This window comes from Strigops habroptila, chromosome 5, assembly GCF_004027225.2.
Source record: "Strigops habroptila isolate Jane chromosome 5, bStrHab1.2.pri, whole genome shotgun sequence".
Classification (NCBI taxonomy): domain Eukaryota; kingdom Metazoa; phylum Chordata; class Aves; order Psittaciformes; family Psittacidae; genus Strigops; species Strigops habroptila.
This window is the reverse complement of record NC_044281.2, coordinates 59,219,528-59,235,702: the sequence shown is the minus strand read 5'-3', so window position 1 is coordinate 59,235,702 and position 16,175 is coordinate 59,219,528. Positions and strand designations below refer to the sequence as shown.

General features: G+C 41.1%; 1 protein-coding gene across 4 annotated transcripts in view; it reads left to right on the top strand.

Moving 5' to 3' along the window:
- The window catches only part of USP37 (ubiquitin specific peptidase 37), a 36,916-nt gene that overhangs the window by 15,756 nt on the left and 4,985 nt on the right, over nt 1–16,175 (top strand). For 2 of the 4 annotated variants that reach the window (XM_030485476.1, XM_030485477.1), the window contains 7 exons: nt 1,269–1,433; nt 2,845–2,910; nt 4,051–4,201; nt 7,952–8,204; nt 10,579–10,745; nt 12,578–12,638; nt 14,855–14,970. In XM_030485476.1, the coding sequence (XP_030341336.1) occupies nt 1,269–1,433; nt 2,845–2,910; nt 4,051–4,201; nt 7,952–8,204; nt 10,579–10,745; nt 12,578–12,638; nt 14,855–14,970 (979 nt within the window). Of the gene's footprint in view, nt 1–1,268; nt 1,434–2,844; nt 2,911–4,050; nt 4,202–7,951; nt 8,205–10,578; nt 10,746–12,577; nt 12,639–14,854; nt 14,971–15,240; nt 15,464–16,175 lie in introns of all 4 variants that reach the window. The other 2 variants (XR_003991353.1, XM_030485478.1) reach the window with 2 other exon arrangements.

Genomic DNA, 16,175 nt, shown 5'->3' with positions numbered 1-16,175 from the left:
CGCAGGACAGCACGTACAGTGGTCGACATATGAGAGAGATGCACATGTGGACAGTAGTCTTCATGCTGTTCTTCAGTTTCCCTCTAAAGAAGCTCTCAGGCACCCTTTTTAACACTTCTTTCTTCTTCCCTATCACTACACAAGGAGGGCTGAGTTTTCCTCTTCCCCTTTTCTTGAGGTTTCTGGGATGTGAGGGAAGCGGGAACAGTAAATATATCCTGGAAGTTTAATATTTTGTGCTGAGCTGACCTGGTGGGCAGGGCTGAGTTGGAGGCATTTAGTGCCAGAAGGTATATAGAGAGTTTTGCTTTGATCAATTAATTCTTCCCATGCTGATACCTGTTTTCTGACTCGGCAAGGATAGCACTTTAAGGAAGAAGCAAACACTTTGAGAGCTAATGGCACACTCAGTAGTCTCTGACCTCGTGGTTAGGTTTAGCTCATTATTTAGAGTGGAAGTGCGTGGAGGCAGAGATCATGTTCTCATGGGATGTACAGCATTGAAAAGTCTTTTGGATAACTTTGTCTGGCTTGTGTCCTTGTCCCAGGTATACACATACCGAACCCAGTAACTCGATAGTTAGCTTGAGTTTTGTTAAATAGCGTATTTGTGAAAGCGCTGCAAAACCTTTGGCAAAGTTTTTTTGAATATTAGCACAACAGAAGTGATGATACATCTGCATGAACTGAATAGACAGTATGAAGTGCAGCATGAGGGAAAAGACTCAGTGTAAGGAGGCCTTTTCAGGCTCTTTATGCTCTTGTGTTAAAAAGCTCTTTCAAAGTGAAAGCGTCAGGACAGAGAAAACATCTTGCACTGGGCATAGTTCCTCATCGGTTTTGGGCAGCTGTGTGATCTCTCCATCGCAGTCTTAAATATCTGGGAGTAATATACCAGCATTCTGGCCTATAATTATAATATTTTGGTTGTTTACTACCTCTCACCGCGTAGCAGAAATAAGGAGTTTGGTAAGAGCTGCTGCTTGCCTGTGCTTGCCTGAAGAGCAAGGTGATGCAGACCAAAGCAGAAAGCCTCTTCAGCTGGCAGAGTCTGCACTCTGCACCTTGCAGAAAGTTGAGTGATCCACAGGGGAGTAATTACCTGTCTCTTGCTCGATAAGAGATGGGTAGTGCTTCCCTACCATCCTGGAGTAACAATGTGTTTTAGACTCGGGTGAATGCATTTTGCAAACAGAGCTACTTGGATTTTGAATGGGATTTCTCTGTCTTCTGTCTTGAAATTAATATTTGTTCCATATCTCTCCCAGGGTCCTGATTCTTCATCTGAAACGATACAGCTTCAATGTAGCATTGTCTCTCAATCATAAAGTCGGGCAGCAGGTGGTTATTCCAAGATACTTGACCCTGCTTTCACACTGTACGGAAAACACTAGGCTGCCGCTGACACTGGGATGGAGCGTCCATTCTGCCATGTAAGTGGTTGATCCGTGGCATGTTAACCGCATGTGCCACAAGGTAGGCAGTTGTCAGATCTCCTCCAGAAGGTGGCTGGGCAAGGAAACGTGTAAAATTATGCAGCTTAAGCTGTATGCTGCTAGTTTGAAATGATGCCATCATATATGGAAAGGGAGCGTAATAGAAGCAGTAGGAAGAGTTGGTGAGGCTTTATCTAGGGAATATTTGGTAAGATAATGTTCTTCACTGTCCTTGAAAATAACTTTCTATCCTTTTAAAAGAGAGCTTCTATTAGTAATTTCTAAAATGTATGCCTCTTGGTCCAAAATAATCTAGATTGTCTTTGCCTTCACAGCACACTTTGCTTAGGACATAGAACATTCTGCTTTTTTCTGCTGATTTCCACTTGCACCTCCTGTGCTATCATTCTTCTTTTGTCTTTCCTGTGCCACTGTAGTATCTGAGCACTTCACATGCTGAAAATACTCTATCCTTTTCCCTGTGACAGTTATTTCTGTGCAGCTGCTTGTCTTATGACAGAGAGATTAAATGTGCCAGTTGTCACATAGGAAGTATGTGGCAGAATAAGGAACAAGAAGCCCTCGGGTGTCTTATCCCTCCCTAGTGACATAACCACAGTGGCTGTAGCAATGTATGTTCATCAGTGTGGCGCGTGTTCTTGTGCTGACCATTCAGTGGTGTTTGAGACTTATGTGGATGTTTCACAAGAGTTTGCTTTAACAATAGAAATCTTAAACCCAACAAACAGCTTAAGCAAACCAGAGCAGAAATACTTGAAAATGTGTTTGAAATAGCTTTCTTTCCGAAGGTGTTTTGTAGTCATTGAAACCATTCTGATTGACTGGAGAGTGAAAGGGTGGAGAGCAGCAGCCTGGTTTGAGGGGGGAGATTAGAAAAGATTCCTGCATTGGCAGCCATCTGGTGGATAGGTGTGTAGTGATAATGATGGACTTTGAGGAGCCCGTGAAAGGATTAAACGGAGCAGGAAGTTTGTTCAGAAGAATCTAGGTAAGGAGAAACAGAGGTGTGGGACATGCCAGAAAACCGGCTGGTCCACACAGCAGCAGCAGACTGTGGTTTGGGAGCAGGAACTCAAGTGTTGGTGGGAATGAAAAATAAAGGAATGAGTTGTCTTGGCATGGGAGCCCAAAGCCTTTAATTTGTGAGCTTGTCCCTAAGGGTGCATCACTAAGAAGTGAATCAAGTTTAGAGGATTATATATGGTTTTGAACAACTATTTTATATTTATAGCATGCTAGTTATTACTCTAAATCTAAGCAATTAGCAAGTACATAATGGTATTCTACTTGTTTCTTTGGTCATGGATTTGCATGCATAGCAGACAAGTAAACACTTATTTTTTAAGACTGTAACTGCTGCAATAAATACTTTGCCTTTTTTTAATAGTTCCCGTCCATTGAAAGCCTCCCAAATGGTGAATTCCTGTACTGTAAGCACTTCCACGTCTTGTAGGTGAGTTATAGCTCTGAAATGCCCACGGCCTGGAGTTTCATGGGATAATTTTTAAGGCATTTTAGTGTTTTCTAATTCTTCTTTAATCTTTCCACTTTTTCTATTTGTTTTCTTTCTACTTTTTTCTATTTTAGTAAATTATTTCAGCTGTCTTTTTTCACATCTGATTTTTATTGGTGTTACATGCTAGCCGAAATTAATATCTGTGGTGCAATTTGCCTAGTTGAAGTGGTCACCTTAGCATTTCTTTTGAGAACCTTTCGGGACTGACAAAGATGACTTTTTTGTCAGAAGGCAGAGCATCAGAATGAGAACTGGATTTAGTTGGTGCAGATGATTTGGCAGTCCCAGATCTCTTAAACTAGCTTGCATTTTAGTTTCAAGTCACATATATAAGAAGCAAAGTGGTTTCTAATTCTGCAGTACAGCTCCTTTCTCTATTCTGGCTCTATGGAGCCCCAGTGTGTGTTTTGGGAACAGGCGGTTAGTTCCTTAAGTTTATTTGCAAAGATGAGTGGATGTTGCTGTTATAACCCATTTTGAAAGGCCAAATTTTGATACAGTGCAAAATGTGATATCACACTGCATAGTTTTGCATAGTTGGAATACTTAAAGACCAGATTTCCTAATTGAGCAGAAGTGGTGACTTCCTCCAACAACCTTGTCTTCTGTTCAGGAAAACTGAAAAAACTTGTGCAGATTTGCACTTTTTATATCCTAGCAATGATGTGGGAAGTAGCTGTGTCCAGCTTAGTAAACTTCAGAAGTCAGATGGTTTGTGCAGAGTTCTGCCTGTTACTGCGGACTTGACTCAGATGAGTACTGTGGGGGATTGCGAGGTAATAAAGTGCAGAATCTTTGGCCTTAGAAGCAAGAGCCACACACTTGGTAACTTAACATAAGTTGCTGTTGCAGGCTTGAAGTTGGTATGTCAGTTACCCTGGTAAAATAGACCTTTTCTGAAAACCCTGCCCACTGTGTTAACAAATTGTCATTGTCAATTGTTGCAGTTTGTTCCCAAAATTGTACTGCCCCACAGTGTGAAAGTTGGGTGTAACACTTCATTAACAGTTACTTTGAAACCGATTTGTACAATGCTACAATGCTTCAAAGTTTTATAACCATGTTTTTAATTTACAGAAAATACACTTTCAAGTCAAAGAGCTCTGCAGCACCCTATGTAGATTCTGACAGCGATGATGAGCCCTTGAAACGCTCCGTTGCCCATAGCCAAAGGTTGTGTAACATACAGAGCAGGGATCAGCAACAACTACAAGAAGAGCCCGAAAAGGTAAGGGGAAGAGCACACTTTCATATACATAGATCCTGCGTGTGCTCATGTCTGGCCTGTGCTTTTCTTAGCACAGACTGTGAGTAAAATTGATATAAGATAAGGGGCTTTTTTTCTCCTAATTAGCACTGCAGTGCTGGAAGGGAGTGCTTTGCTAATTAACCTCTCTGTGCTGTTGCTTTGGGTTCCCACTAGGAACAGAGGTAATTGCATTGCAACTGCACTTGAGTTTTCAGGTTGTGTACACCAGCTGCTTAGCAATTTTGTCAGTCCTTTGGGTAACATCCATTAATAATGCTCCCAAGCTGAAATATAATGGGCTGTAAATGATAAAATCATGCAGTAAAGCCCTTGATTAAATTAGATCCAGTGTAAGTCGGGCTGAGCAAAATATTCAACTGAGAGAACTTCTCAGACATCCAATCTGTGTCCCTTTTCAAGTGTGGCTTTTCAAATGCTTCTAGAAACTGAAGCTATCAGCCTTTGGGGGCAGACATGGAGAAGTACATAGAGACCAAGTTCACTGGTGTGACAGTGCATTTAACTTCAAATTGCCTTTAAGCTCTTCGTTGTGACTAGTATTAATGTTGCCAAGATATTTTTTGCATCTATCAGGGCAGTGCATTAGCAGGTAGATGAGTTGTGTGGGAAAGGAATGATGACCCAGAAGGGAAAGCAAGAAGCTTAGAGGATTATCTTGCAGTACCACTTTCTTCTATTAAGTGTTGCAGGCCTAGTGCTTAGGGCAAGTGTCCTGCATCTCTGCTTCTCTGAAGTTTTCGACAATGTTTATGGGGTTATTTTAATCAAGCAGAGACTTGTGGTCATGATTGTGGCTGTAAAGGACAAGTATAAAGCTGGCTGAATAGCAGTAAGTAACAGGAGGAAAATATCTATGGTTTCTGATGGGAAGATCAAAGCAGGGGAGGATCCTGATCTACTCAGTATTTAATAAATGATAAAACAGATAATGAGTATTAAATTTTCAGAAGACCCAGAGCTGGGAAGGGCTGCCAGTATGATGAAGCTCAGAACTAGTATTAAGAATGATTTCGACAAATCTGAGAAATTGCATAAAAGTAGGGGGGTGGTTCAGGAGGAACAGGCTAAAGGTGCTAATCTCAGCAGGGCTAATTGGCTGTAAATGCCAGATGGGAACAGCTGGGAAAGCAGTGAGCCTTTGGAAAGAGCGTGAAAGGTGATGGTCGGTCACAAGGTCAGGCTGGTTGAAAACAGAAGCAGATAGACAGAGGCATAGCCTGCAGGTTGTGTGAAGTAATCTTCCTCCTTTCCTCAGCGTTGAGCTTTAGCTGGAGTTCTGTATCCAGCCTTGAGCTCTAGGCTGATAAGAGTTATAGATGAATCGGAGAAGGGCCAGAGGAGAGAGAGATTTTGGAGAAAGAGCAGGCAAGTGAACTTGGGGCTTCAGTTTAAAGACAAACCTAAACAAGGCTTCTGTCTTCAAGGAAGGGAAAGAAATGAATATAAATACTTGGGCTGTTTTCCATGCTCGTGGTGACTAGAACAAGAACAAGAAATAATAGCCTAAATTGTAGACAGTAATTTTTAGATTAGATATTAGGGCAAACTTCGTGTTGCTCAGAATGTGTAGGGATGGAATGGGATGCCTTTGGAGAAAGCAGAAAACCTGTTGTTGAAGGTCTCAGGAACAGGGTAGGCAACTGCTGTCCTGCATGGCACGTCTATACCTGGCTGCGAGTAGGGAAAGAAACTAGCTTGTCTTTGAAGTTCCTTTTATGTATAGAAAAAGCATTTCAAACTATCCTAAATGATTCTTCCTCAAGTTTTGTTTGTAAGGAAGTGTAGGTAGTCTCTATCACACAAGCCCTGTGAGTGCAGCAATTGTGGGAATAAAGCCTATTAATTTGAATAGCAGATTAATTATAGGCTTTCCAGGCTGTTGTGGGAAAGAGGCAGTGGTGGTAATGATTCCATGTAAGTGACTTCATTCATTGTGGCCGTGCACATTGGCCACTCCTCAACCACAGGCCTGACCAGCCATCTGTTACCATTAACCAGATCCTCTGTGCTTCTCAGTGTTGTCCTGGGAGGACCGGGTCCTGATACTTGGAAGTGGCATTACTGCTGCTGCAGCATTTCCATTGGTGTGCTTCTCATAGGAGTTGTGGATGGGGTTGCATTAGAGACTTGGCAGTCACTTTGTGGAGCTGGTATATCCCCTGCAGGGCAGTGCTTGCAAAACAGTCGTGTGTGGGAGAACAGCTGGAGCAGTGGGTGTATGCAACATTGGGTTGTAGGGGCAAATAGCAGTCATCCAGCTGAAGTGGGCAAAACTGTGATTTTTTGCCTCTGCAGATGAAGTAGTATTTGAAGTACTTTAAAAAAAATACTTCTTTAAAGCAGCCTGTCTTGGAGCCTAAGCTACTTAAAATCTATGCAAATAATTTCTGATAGAAAAGTTGTATTCAAATAATGCACAGATGCTGCCAAGTCTTTAAAGTCCATCCACTGAAATAGTGGTAGTTGTTGACAAAGTGCCCAGAACTGGGGTTTGCTGAAAAGCTAAACCGGTTTTGACATTAGTAGCCTACAGGTGGAGAGAGAAATAAGAAAGCTTAAAAAGCAGGTACTCTGCTTTCCATATTCAGTGCATGAATAGATGTGAGGAGAGAGGTTTATATTTGTCACTTCTAATTCTTGGAGGGCATGATGTCTAGAACAAGCAATTTAGTTGGCTAATTCATTTGCTGATCTTGTTTGATAGGCGAGTTTTAATACAAAATGTTTGTTATATAAAACTAGTCTTGCTCATCAAAATTTGCTGTATTGAAGTAAAAAGCAGCAATAAAAACGTATTTTTGTTCATTTTATCGAAGTTCTGAGATCCATCCATACGCAGTTTGGAATAAGACCTGGATAAGTACATTCTGATAGAAACTATTTTCCCTCATTTTTAACATACTAGAAGGGGAAGTATATGCTAAGTAGTGTAATTATGTAAATGTGTGTACATGGAAGTTAACCTCCTGATTAACAGTTAATATAAAAATGAAATAACTATATTAGTTGCAAATCAGTATGATGTAGGAGTTGATGAGCGTCAGTTTTAGGAAAATAACTGAAAAAGGAAAGATTCAGATTAAGACTAAAGTGGGGGGTTTTTTCTTCCAATTTAAAGTCATTCTGTTCTCCTAAGGAAAGAATAATTCCCCCCTTTCCCTGGTTAACTGTTTTCTTATTTGACTTGCAGAGTCCTGCCCCTCTCCTCCCCCCCTGCCCCCAAGATTTCATATGGCAAGTCTGCAGCACCAAACCTAATTTTAATTGCTCTTCATACCAGCCTTATTTCAGTTCCTATTGTTTCATCGCTATGTTCAAGTTCAATTACTCTCATGTTGCTGCTTCAGCCTTCGTTAACAAACTCATAATCTCACTACTTGTGCCTCATCACTGACTTGCCAGAGGCTTGAGGATTCATCAGAACCTAAAGGGTAGAACACGTGTTAAAAAGAAGAGTTATCTTTTGTATGCTAATCCGCAGGGCCTGTAAAAACTTGCTTGTAGTTTATATTTAAATATTCCTTGAAGTGAGCATAGTTACAAAGGTTGTCTCTCCATTGAGCCTCATAGAACTCTGTTTAATGTTGACAGAGCCAACCTCCCACTCCCTGGGGTTGATAAAATAAAACTAAATCTCCACAGAAATCTAAAGCTGATGCTATATGCCTGTTTATTCAAGCACTTAATCATAACTCCATTCATCTCTAGGGTTCAAAAAGAAGTAAAATGGAGGGTGATAAACCTGAGCTGGGTAATGCTGGTTTTGATGGGATGAGTGAAGATGAGCTGCTAGCAGCTGTCTTAGAGATTAGCAAAAGGGAAGCTTCTCTATCTCTGAGCCATGATGAAGATAAGCCCACAAGCAGCCCAGACACTGGTTTTGGAGACGACGAAATTCAGGAATTGCCGGAAAGCCTGGAATCTATGGAGATGGAGAAACCAAAAGCAACATTAGACTCAGGTAAGGCAACCTACCTACCTTAACTGGACTAATAGCGAGCTAAAGTGGGTTACTGATAGCACCAGGTTAGTAACACATGGTGGCAGAATCTGGATGCAAGTGCACTGCTGGAACTGCCTGACTTCCTCAGTTTTCTTACCATTGAATTCATTGAACTGTGAAAATGTATTTTCTTGTATGTCTGTCACCTCTCTGATAAAGGTATGCTCATCTTCAGAGTTAATTCCCTTTTTTTTTCTCTCCTAATTAACATATTTCCACTGGTTCCTGTACCAGACAATTCCATTTACTAAGATTTGGCAGTGTCTGGAACTTAATCTTCCATAATCAGGAAGCATTTTCATTTCTGTAGCAGTTGCAGCCAGGGCAGCACAGTAGCAGTGTTTACTTTGCTGGTGTGCAAGATTGGTGTCTGGGGTGCATAAGACTAGAATGCTTTCATAAATGCAATTGTATTGTCACTAGTTACTAATGAATTTATCTCTGTAATTTTTTCTAATACTTTTTAATGTGAGAGTAGACCTCGAGCATAAGAGGGCTTGGCATGTGAATTATGGCCTCTGACCCAGAAACACAGTTAAGTACAAGAAGGAGCCTGTTTGATCTCAGTGCGGGGAAATTGTCTTCCTTTAGTTAGCTGAAGGAAATTTAAGTGTTTATCATTTGTTGTGTGCTACATGCTTTCAGACAGATCTTAAATTCCACTAGCTTGTAAAATCAGGCCAACAATATGCTCTCCTTCTCCTCTAAGCGTCAGGTTAAATATTAACAACAACAAACATCACTCTTCTCAAAAATCACACTCGTTTCAATGGATAGCTTTCATGTTGGAAGGCAGTGTGCAAAGAAAACTAAGTCTGTGGGCAGCCTCATTTGTGCCCTCCTTAGTGTACACTAATGTTGCTTATGGCTGTGTCAAAGAGGGTTGTGAATGTGGCCACATAAATGTATCTATCTCTAGGTTTTCTTTGGAAAGTATAATGTAATTATTTGAAGACTCTGTTGTGACAGTTAAGCAAATGTATGTGTTTAATAAAAGTTCCTATATTTTCTGGTTAAGAATGAAGTAAACACTGAACATTACATTGAGCTTTTCGTATTTGACTGTCTGACCAAAGCACTGCTCAAAGCATACTGCTTGGCATTCAGATGAGCTATGTGTATATGCTGAGTTACCGGTTATGGCAGCTGGATGTAACATGCCCTGGGTTCACATTCCTGTTCTATTTAAAGGAAACTTAATTGCAAAGGATCCTTTGCTGTATCACGCAAGATGATTCTAAACGTGCCAGATTTAACCTGGTCCATTTCTTAGTACTGCTAGCAATAGTAATTTTTTGTAAACACTGAATAATTTGTGCGGCTTTCAAAAAAAGCCAATTTAGATATGGCAGAGGATGGGGGTTTTTTGCTACGTGATCCTCAAATAACAGTTTTGTGAGTCAAGTGAGTATTTCTTCTTATGCTAGAAGCATTCAAAGGTCATGTAATAAATTCAGTTTTGTTTTTCGTCTTAAGAGGATTAGACTTACGGATTATAGTTCTGGTGGTCTTGTATTTAAGAGGTCACAGATACTGAGACTGCCTTGTATAATCCTAGCTAATAACAAATGAGCAGATGTTGAAGTCTGCATAGGGCAAAACTATGAAGTTTCACATGTTGCTGTGTGATAGCTGTGGGAGCAGGTTCTCACTTTCTCAGCTGCATGCAGATGGGAGAATCAGTGTCTTGCAGCTGCAGGAGATGTGTGCAGTGGTTGCATGAATGTTCATGGCAGAAGTTTTGTAAAATACTTCTGCCACAGCGTTCACTTTAAAGGTGAACTGAAAAGTTACAATTTTCTTGCACTTTTAATGCTGTAGATAGTGTTCACAAGATTAAGGCTCTTACCTGAAGCAAAAAGTTAACAAATTTAAATAGTGCTTGAGACCTGTGCTTCCCTCCATCTTACATATGATTCAGCTTTAATTGTGGCTTCGTCTGTAGCACTCTGAGGTATAATGTGCAATGCAAATTTTTACAATCCATGGTTCTTTCTAGAGAAATTCAAGTGTCAGCTTCATGGCTGCAGAAACCTAGTGGCGTGTGACATCTTGCTTTAGTTAAAGTTGCTGTTTCTGAACATAAGAGGCCAAGAAGAGAAACAGGTTCAGGGATTAAGGAAATGGTTCATTTTACACCTGTTAAAATAAGTGTAAGACTGTGCTTTGGAGCTTTTTCTGTTTGACTCGTGTGTGGTATTGTTCATGGCTTGTGAACTCTCCCTGTCAATAGATGTCACTGTGCTGCAAGGATTGTGGTGATATAAGGAGGATTTAGCTGGTAACAAACAGAAGACCCAGGAAAGCATAACTGTACTTTCTGATTCCTCAGGTCCTGCCAATTTTACTGAGATAACTAAAGATTTTGATGAGAATAAGGAAAACAAAACTCCGGAAGGCTCCCAGGGAGAAGTTGACTGGCTGCAGCAGTACGATATGGAGAGAGAGAGGGAAGAGCAAGAACTTCAGCAGGCATTGGCTCAAAGCCTTCAAGAGCAAGTAAGAAATAAAGTTTGCTTCCTTGAGTTATCTTGCCTATCACTGGAAACCCAATGGCTGAAGGAAAAGCTTGTGTTCGGGAAGCAACTGCAAAGGGGTTCGGCTGCTCTTTTTGAGAAAACCAGATGAAAAAAGGTTTGGGTTTCTTCTAGCTCCAGTGTCTATAGAGTGATGGCACTGGATACATCTGGCACGTTTTGTATGTGCTTTGGAAACCACATATCATATCACAGACCTGCAGATTTCTCAAAGCTTTCCATGCATGTTTATACACTGGTGCTTGTAACATTATATGAAAATGATTATAAACTGAACTAAACTCTTACTGTGTGTGACTGAGAACAAAGCCCACCTTTAGCTTTCCCTGGCAGTTGCTTCTTGCAGCCTGTCATGTCAAGACTCAGTGAAAGAGGCAGGTTTCAAAGCAAATGCTAAGAACAACCGTGCCAGGTCAGGTTAAAGTTCTGTCTATCCCAGCACCTCATTTCTAGTACTAGCCAGTAGGGGATGCTTAGTGAAGAAAGAATATAGGAACTGAGCATTTGTATGTTTTTTCCCTGTTAGTAAATTGGAAAAAGGATCCCAAGTAAGTTAGTCTAAAACAAGCCCTTTAAATTAGCCTTGGAAAGAATTGGGATCTTGAGTTGCGTGCTGCTAACCATCTGTATTCCACTTGAATTTCAAGACCTGTAACTGATTTCCACAAGTTTAACCAAGCTGCTGAGAGTGAAGCAAGCACTCAGCCAGGTCTTTCTTTAAATAGGTGCCCTTGTTTGCTCTCTATTAATACTAAAGCTGTCATGGTTTTCCTTATGAGATCTGATGTTTCCATGGCTCTTGGACTTTTCTCTCCTATTACTCATTATGAGGTGCTGGTTGGTATGTTCCATGCCAGATGTAGCTTTGATTCAGCGATGCTGAGTAGTTTAACAAAGATTCCCAAATGCTTTAGAAATAGTGAGATAAAAGGCCTCATGCTAATAATGTAAAACTGCCCTTTGAGTGTTGTTCTGCTACAGTTCTGAAGTGAAAAATCTGCTATTCTAATGATTCAGGCATGGAAATGTGGTAGCTGTGGTTATCTTAATTTGAAATACATAGTTAGGGTTCTGTGTTCAGGTGCACTGAAAGCATTCAAACCCTGAATTACGGAGCCAGCTCATTAAATATTATTGACTGGCTCGTTGCAGCTCTGAGCTTTCCAAGAGTGGTGGGAGGAACAGGGGCATGATATTATCCAAAGATTAGAAGGGTTTGTTGACTTGAGGTTTCTTTGCTACTTGTTCATGGTAATATTTTTAATACCTGGTTGTTTAGTGGTGGGGATTTTTGCATCCTGCCTTTGTAAATTACACCTGTTACATAGAACCACTGGCTCTGCTCTCAAATGGCTTAAAAATAATGAAATCTGTCAGGATTTAACGACTCTGTCCTCAGCTGGCTTTGGGCAGAAGTAGTCTAAATTTTGTGGAAGTGTGAGGAGCTTTGTGTGTAGGTGACAGCTTTCCTTAGCGAAGGGTTGCAAATTCATTCAGATGCTTTTCAAATTAATGGTCCAGGGAAAGCGTTTGGTGTTACTAGAGACTTGCTCTGCTGCATACCAAACCTCAGGAGCTTTGACGAGCCTTAATGAAGGTTTGTCCCAGGTTCTGTTGCACAAGAACATTGGACTCTTGCTGGTTGCAAACATTCCTTCACACAGAACCTTTAATTTACAATGTCAGGTTTGTTGTAGAAACCAGAACAGCACAGTTTCAATGGAAAAAGAGCACCACAAGAATTTTAAACAGTGAAGTGTCTCAATGAGCTAAGTTTTGTTCTCTTCCCATTAGGAGGCACGAGAACAAAAAGAGGATGATGACCTTAAACGAGCCACGGAATTAAGTCTACAAGGTGAAGCTTATTTAACTTCTTCCACGATGTTACTTTTGAGAGAAAATAGATCTGTGTATACAAGTGCAGCTCCTGAGTGTCTGTAAGACAGCTGGGATTCCATGTTCTTTTGGTGTGTGCTTTGTTGTGTTTGGCTTTGCTCAGGTTAGCTTTTCTTGCTCTTGGTTGTGAAAGCAAATGCCAGGAAAAACTTAATATGAATAATTACTGATTTCAATTTCTTGAGTTTTTAATTATATATATACGTACATATAAGTAATATATTAAATATATGTAATTTAATACATTAAATATATTGAATGTTTAATGTTTAATATTGGTCCAGGGAGAGCAAAATGGACCTTGAAATTTTGCATTCCCAGCAAAAACAAGCATGCTAATGGCTCTAGTCAGAGCATAAGGATTATTTCTTTCTTGCATTGATATTTCAGTGCAAATTAACAAATGCACTGGCCTTGCCCGGGAAAACAAGTGCTATATCTGAAGCGGGATGGGAGGGAGACAGACCTCACTGCAAGGTATAGCTGTTGGGGATGAAAATAGAAACCCAAAATACACTATCTGCCTTCTCCAAATCCAGGCAGTGTGGTGAGCCTCAGGCACTGTTTAACATTTGTGTGAGGCTGGCATGCGAGTGATTTCATACAATCTGGCAGAGCAAAGCAACAGAAAAATATTCCCTCTGAAGAGGGAGAGGGAGGGGTAATGAAGTCTTGTGTTAAGGTTCTTGTAGTTGCTCAGGCACTGTTAAAGGCACCTGGTTGTTACTGGATCAACCTGTGTCTGCTTCTGAGGAGAAGCAAAGTAAGTTGAACTAAGTTGAATGCTGCTTTAGCATCACCCAGCCTGAGTCCTGTCCCTTGATGAGCTCTGGCAGACTGAGCACCCAGTCCCTCTCTGGGCTGCCTCGATTTGTGTCCAGGAAGAATTCAAGGCTAGAAATCCTTCCTCCTCCTGATTTGCAGTTGCTTAACTTAAACACGAGTGTTGCCTTGTGCTTCTCCACTTGCTACTGTCTCATTTGTAAGGTGGCAGCAGCAGCAGTTGTTCAAGTTCATGCTAATAATGTCAAAGTTGTAGCTGCTAGTATTTGCCTTAGGAAGGTTTCCAGTGGTGCTCCAGTCAAAGAACCACTAGTTACGCAGGGACTGCTGGTGAAGTGGTGTTTAGCAATAGCCGTGGCAAGTCCTTCATGCAGAGACCTACCTAAGTGGCTGCGTTTCTTGGCTGCAGTCTATTTTACAGAGCCAACAGCCCCAAGAAGTGTGGAAATCAGCAGTAAAATATTCTCAGCTAGAGGGATTCATCTATAAACTTCCTGAGAAGATTATACTAATCCAACGTCTGATGACTTAACAGGGAAAGCAGTGTGAGAATCTCTTTGGCAAAACATCTCCATCATAACCCGCATGACAGTCTCTTTAAAGCGGGGAAAAAAACTCAAACCCTGAGCAGTGTCCTGTTAATCTCAACTTCTCATCCACCCAGTACTCCCTAGCTTTCATTTAGCTGGTGAAAGCATAGCTACTTCTAATGAGTGCTGTACCGATCTTAAATTAGTGAGGTAGCTGCAGAATCCCAGGAAGTTTGGAACAGCGTGTACATGGAGCAGTGGTGCCTTCCGGCTCTTTACAGAAAGCTGCCTGCATTTTGCTCAGCCAAGCAAACTGGAAGTTCCTGCAGTGAGCAGCCTTCTTACCATTGAAAAACAATGAAAAGATGCCTGCTGCCAGCAGTAGCATTTTGATGCCAGTTTTAATTGAAAAATGCACTTTGTTATTGCAACTTATAGTTAAAACTGTAATTAATAGCTTCTTGTTGCAGAACCTTACAGTTCACTCATCAGACTGTACTTCTTTCAACATAGTTCTGGCTGCAGACCACCGGTGCTCTGGAGTGAATTGGGTGGTTAAATGCTCTTTTATCACCCAGCTGTAACTGCCATAGTGGCCTTTTGTAAAAGTATGAGGGAGATGATGCTAAAATTAACTCTGTAGACCAAGATAACTTTTCTTAACTATTGCTCTGACAAGTTGGGGAAGGGAGAGAGAGTTTTTATTTGGAAATTCCAGTATCTCATGCTTTCCTTGGAAAGGAAGCTTGAAACATTAGCATTTTGTTGTGCTTGTTTATGTGGGTAGATGTACCTCAACCTGTTGTGAATTCCTGTGTGTGCTATGGCTTCTCATGCAATGTCATTGTTCCATGCTATCCAGAGTTCAACAGCTCTCTCCTGGACAGCGTTGGTTCTGATGAAGACTCTGGGAATGAGGATGTTCTTGACATGGAGTATTCAGAAGCTGAAGCAGAAGAGCTGAAAAGAAATGCTGAGGTGTGATCTATGATTTCAAAAGCTAACTGAGACGTATACCCCTTCTTTACCATCAGTTTAGTGTTGGAGGTAGTTTTACAGAGCAGGTGTAGAGTCTAGAAAGGGTCTCTCCTGTGATGTTCTTTTAATTTTAAGAAAACAAAACAAAACAGCTGCAGAGACCCTCTGAGTTTCTCTAAGATATGGATAATGGTGAAAAGGAAACAGTAATTTTATACCAGAAATGTTCCAGTGCATGTAAAGCAATGGGCCTGAAATTTTTACTTGCAGAGAGGACTTCAGCCAGCGTGGTAGTTTAGTTGCAACGCCATGGGCTTCTAGATCCTGCACCACCAGAACTGAGAAGCTGTGGCAAGATCTTACTCCCATTAGTGAAACCTAACTGTAACCTAGGCTGTGCTGCCGGCCGCTGGCACGCTCAGACTCCACGCAGCAGTGTTGTGAAACTTGCCCGCTTGCCTCGGTGGAAGGAGTACTGTGTAGCATGGAAAAGGTTAAGTAATTGGAGTTTCTTTGAGCAGTTTTTATTTTCTTGCAATTCTTTACCAATCTCCTTGCCCTTAAACCAACAGTTAATATTTTAAGAGTATTGTCAGTGAATCATATCAATAAGGCTTCCTGGTCAGAGAATTGCCAAAAGCCAATTACCATCGTTTAGTTTTATTGGCAGTGAACAGAGCAAGCATGTTTCCTGCATGCAGAAAGGGCGTTGTCTGCTGACATTACAGGTGCAGGATGAGAGAATCTGGGCTACATAGAGTCATAGAATGGTTTGGGTTGGAAGGGACCTTAAAGATATCCGGTATTAGCTGTTAAATCTGTGTGCCATTATCAAGGGTATTTCTTTGATATTTCGGAAGTGCTCCCTTTTTGCCTTTCTATGTTTATTTGGTGAATGAATTCTGACATCAGTGGAAGTCGCTCAGGAAATGGTTGTTTAGAAAACTTTGCAGTGTAGACCTCATGTCAGCATCTGTTCTGAGGTCAGAGTGGCTCCTTTGCATGTTCATTGGCTTGCTGAAAGATTAAATAAGATGGGAGGCTTCTTCCCACTTCTGGAAGGACTCCTTGTTTGGTCTGAACCAAACAGGGTGCCTGTTTCCGTAATCCTTGATTGAGTTGCAGCTTTGGATGCAATAGCCAAAGCTGGTATCTCAGGTATAAATCATCTTGTCCATAAGCTATGTAGGACAAGAGTGAATGCC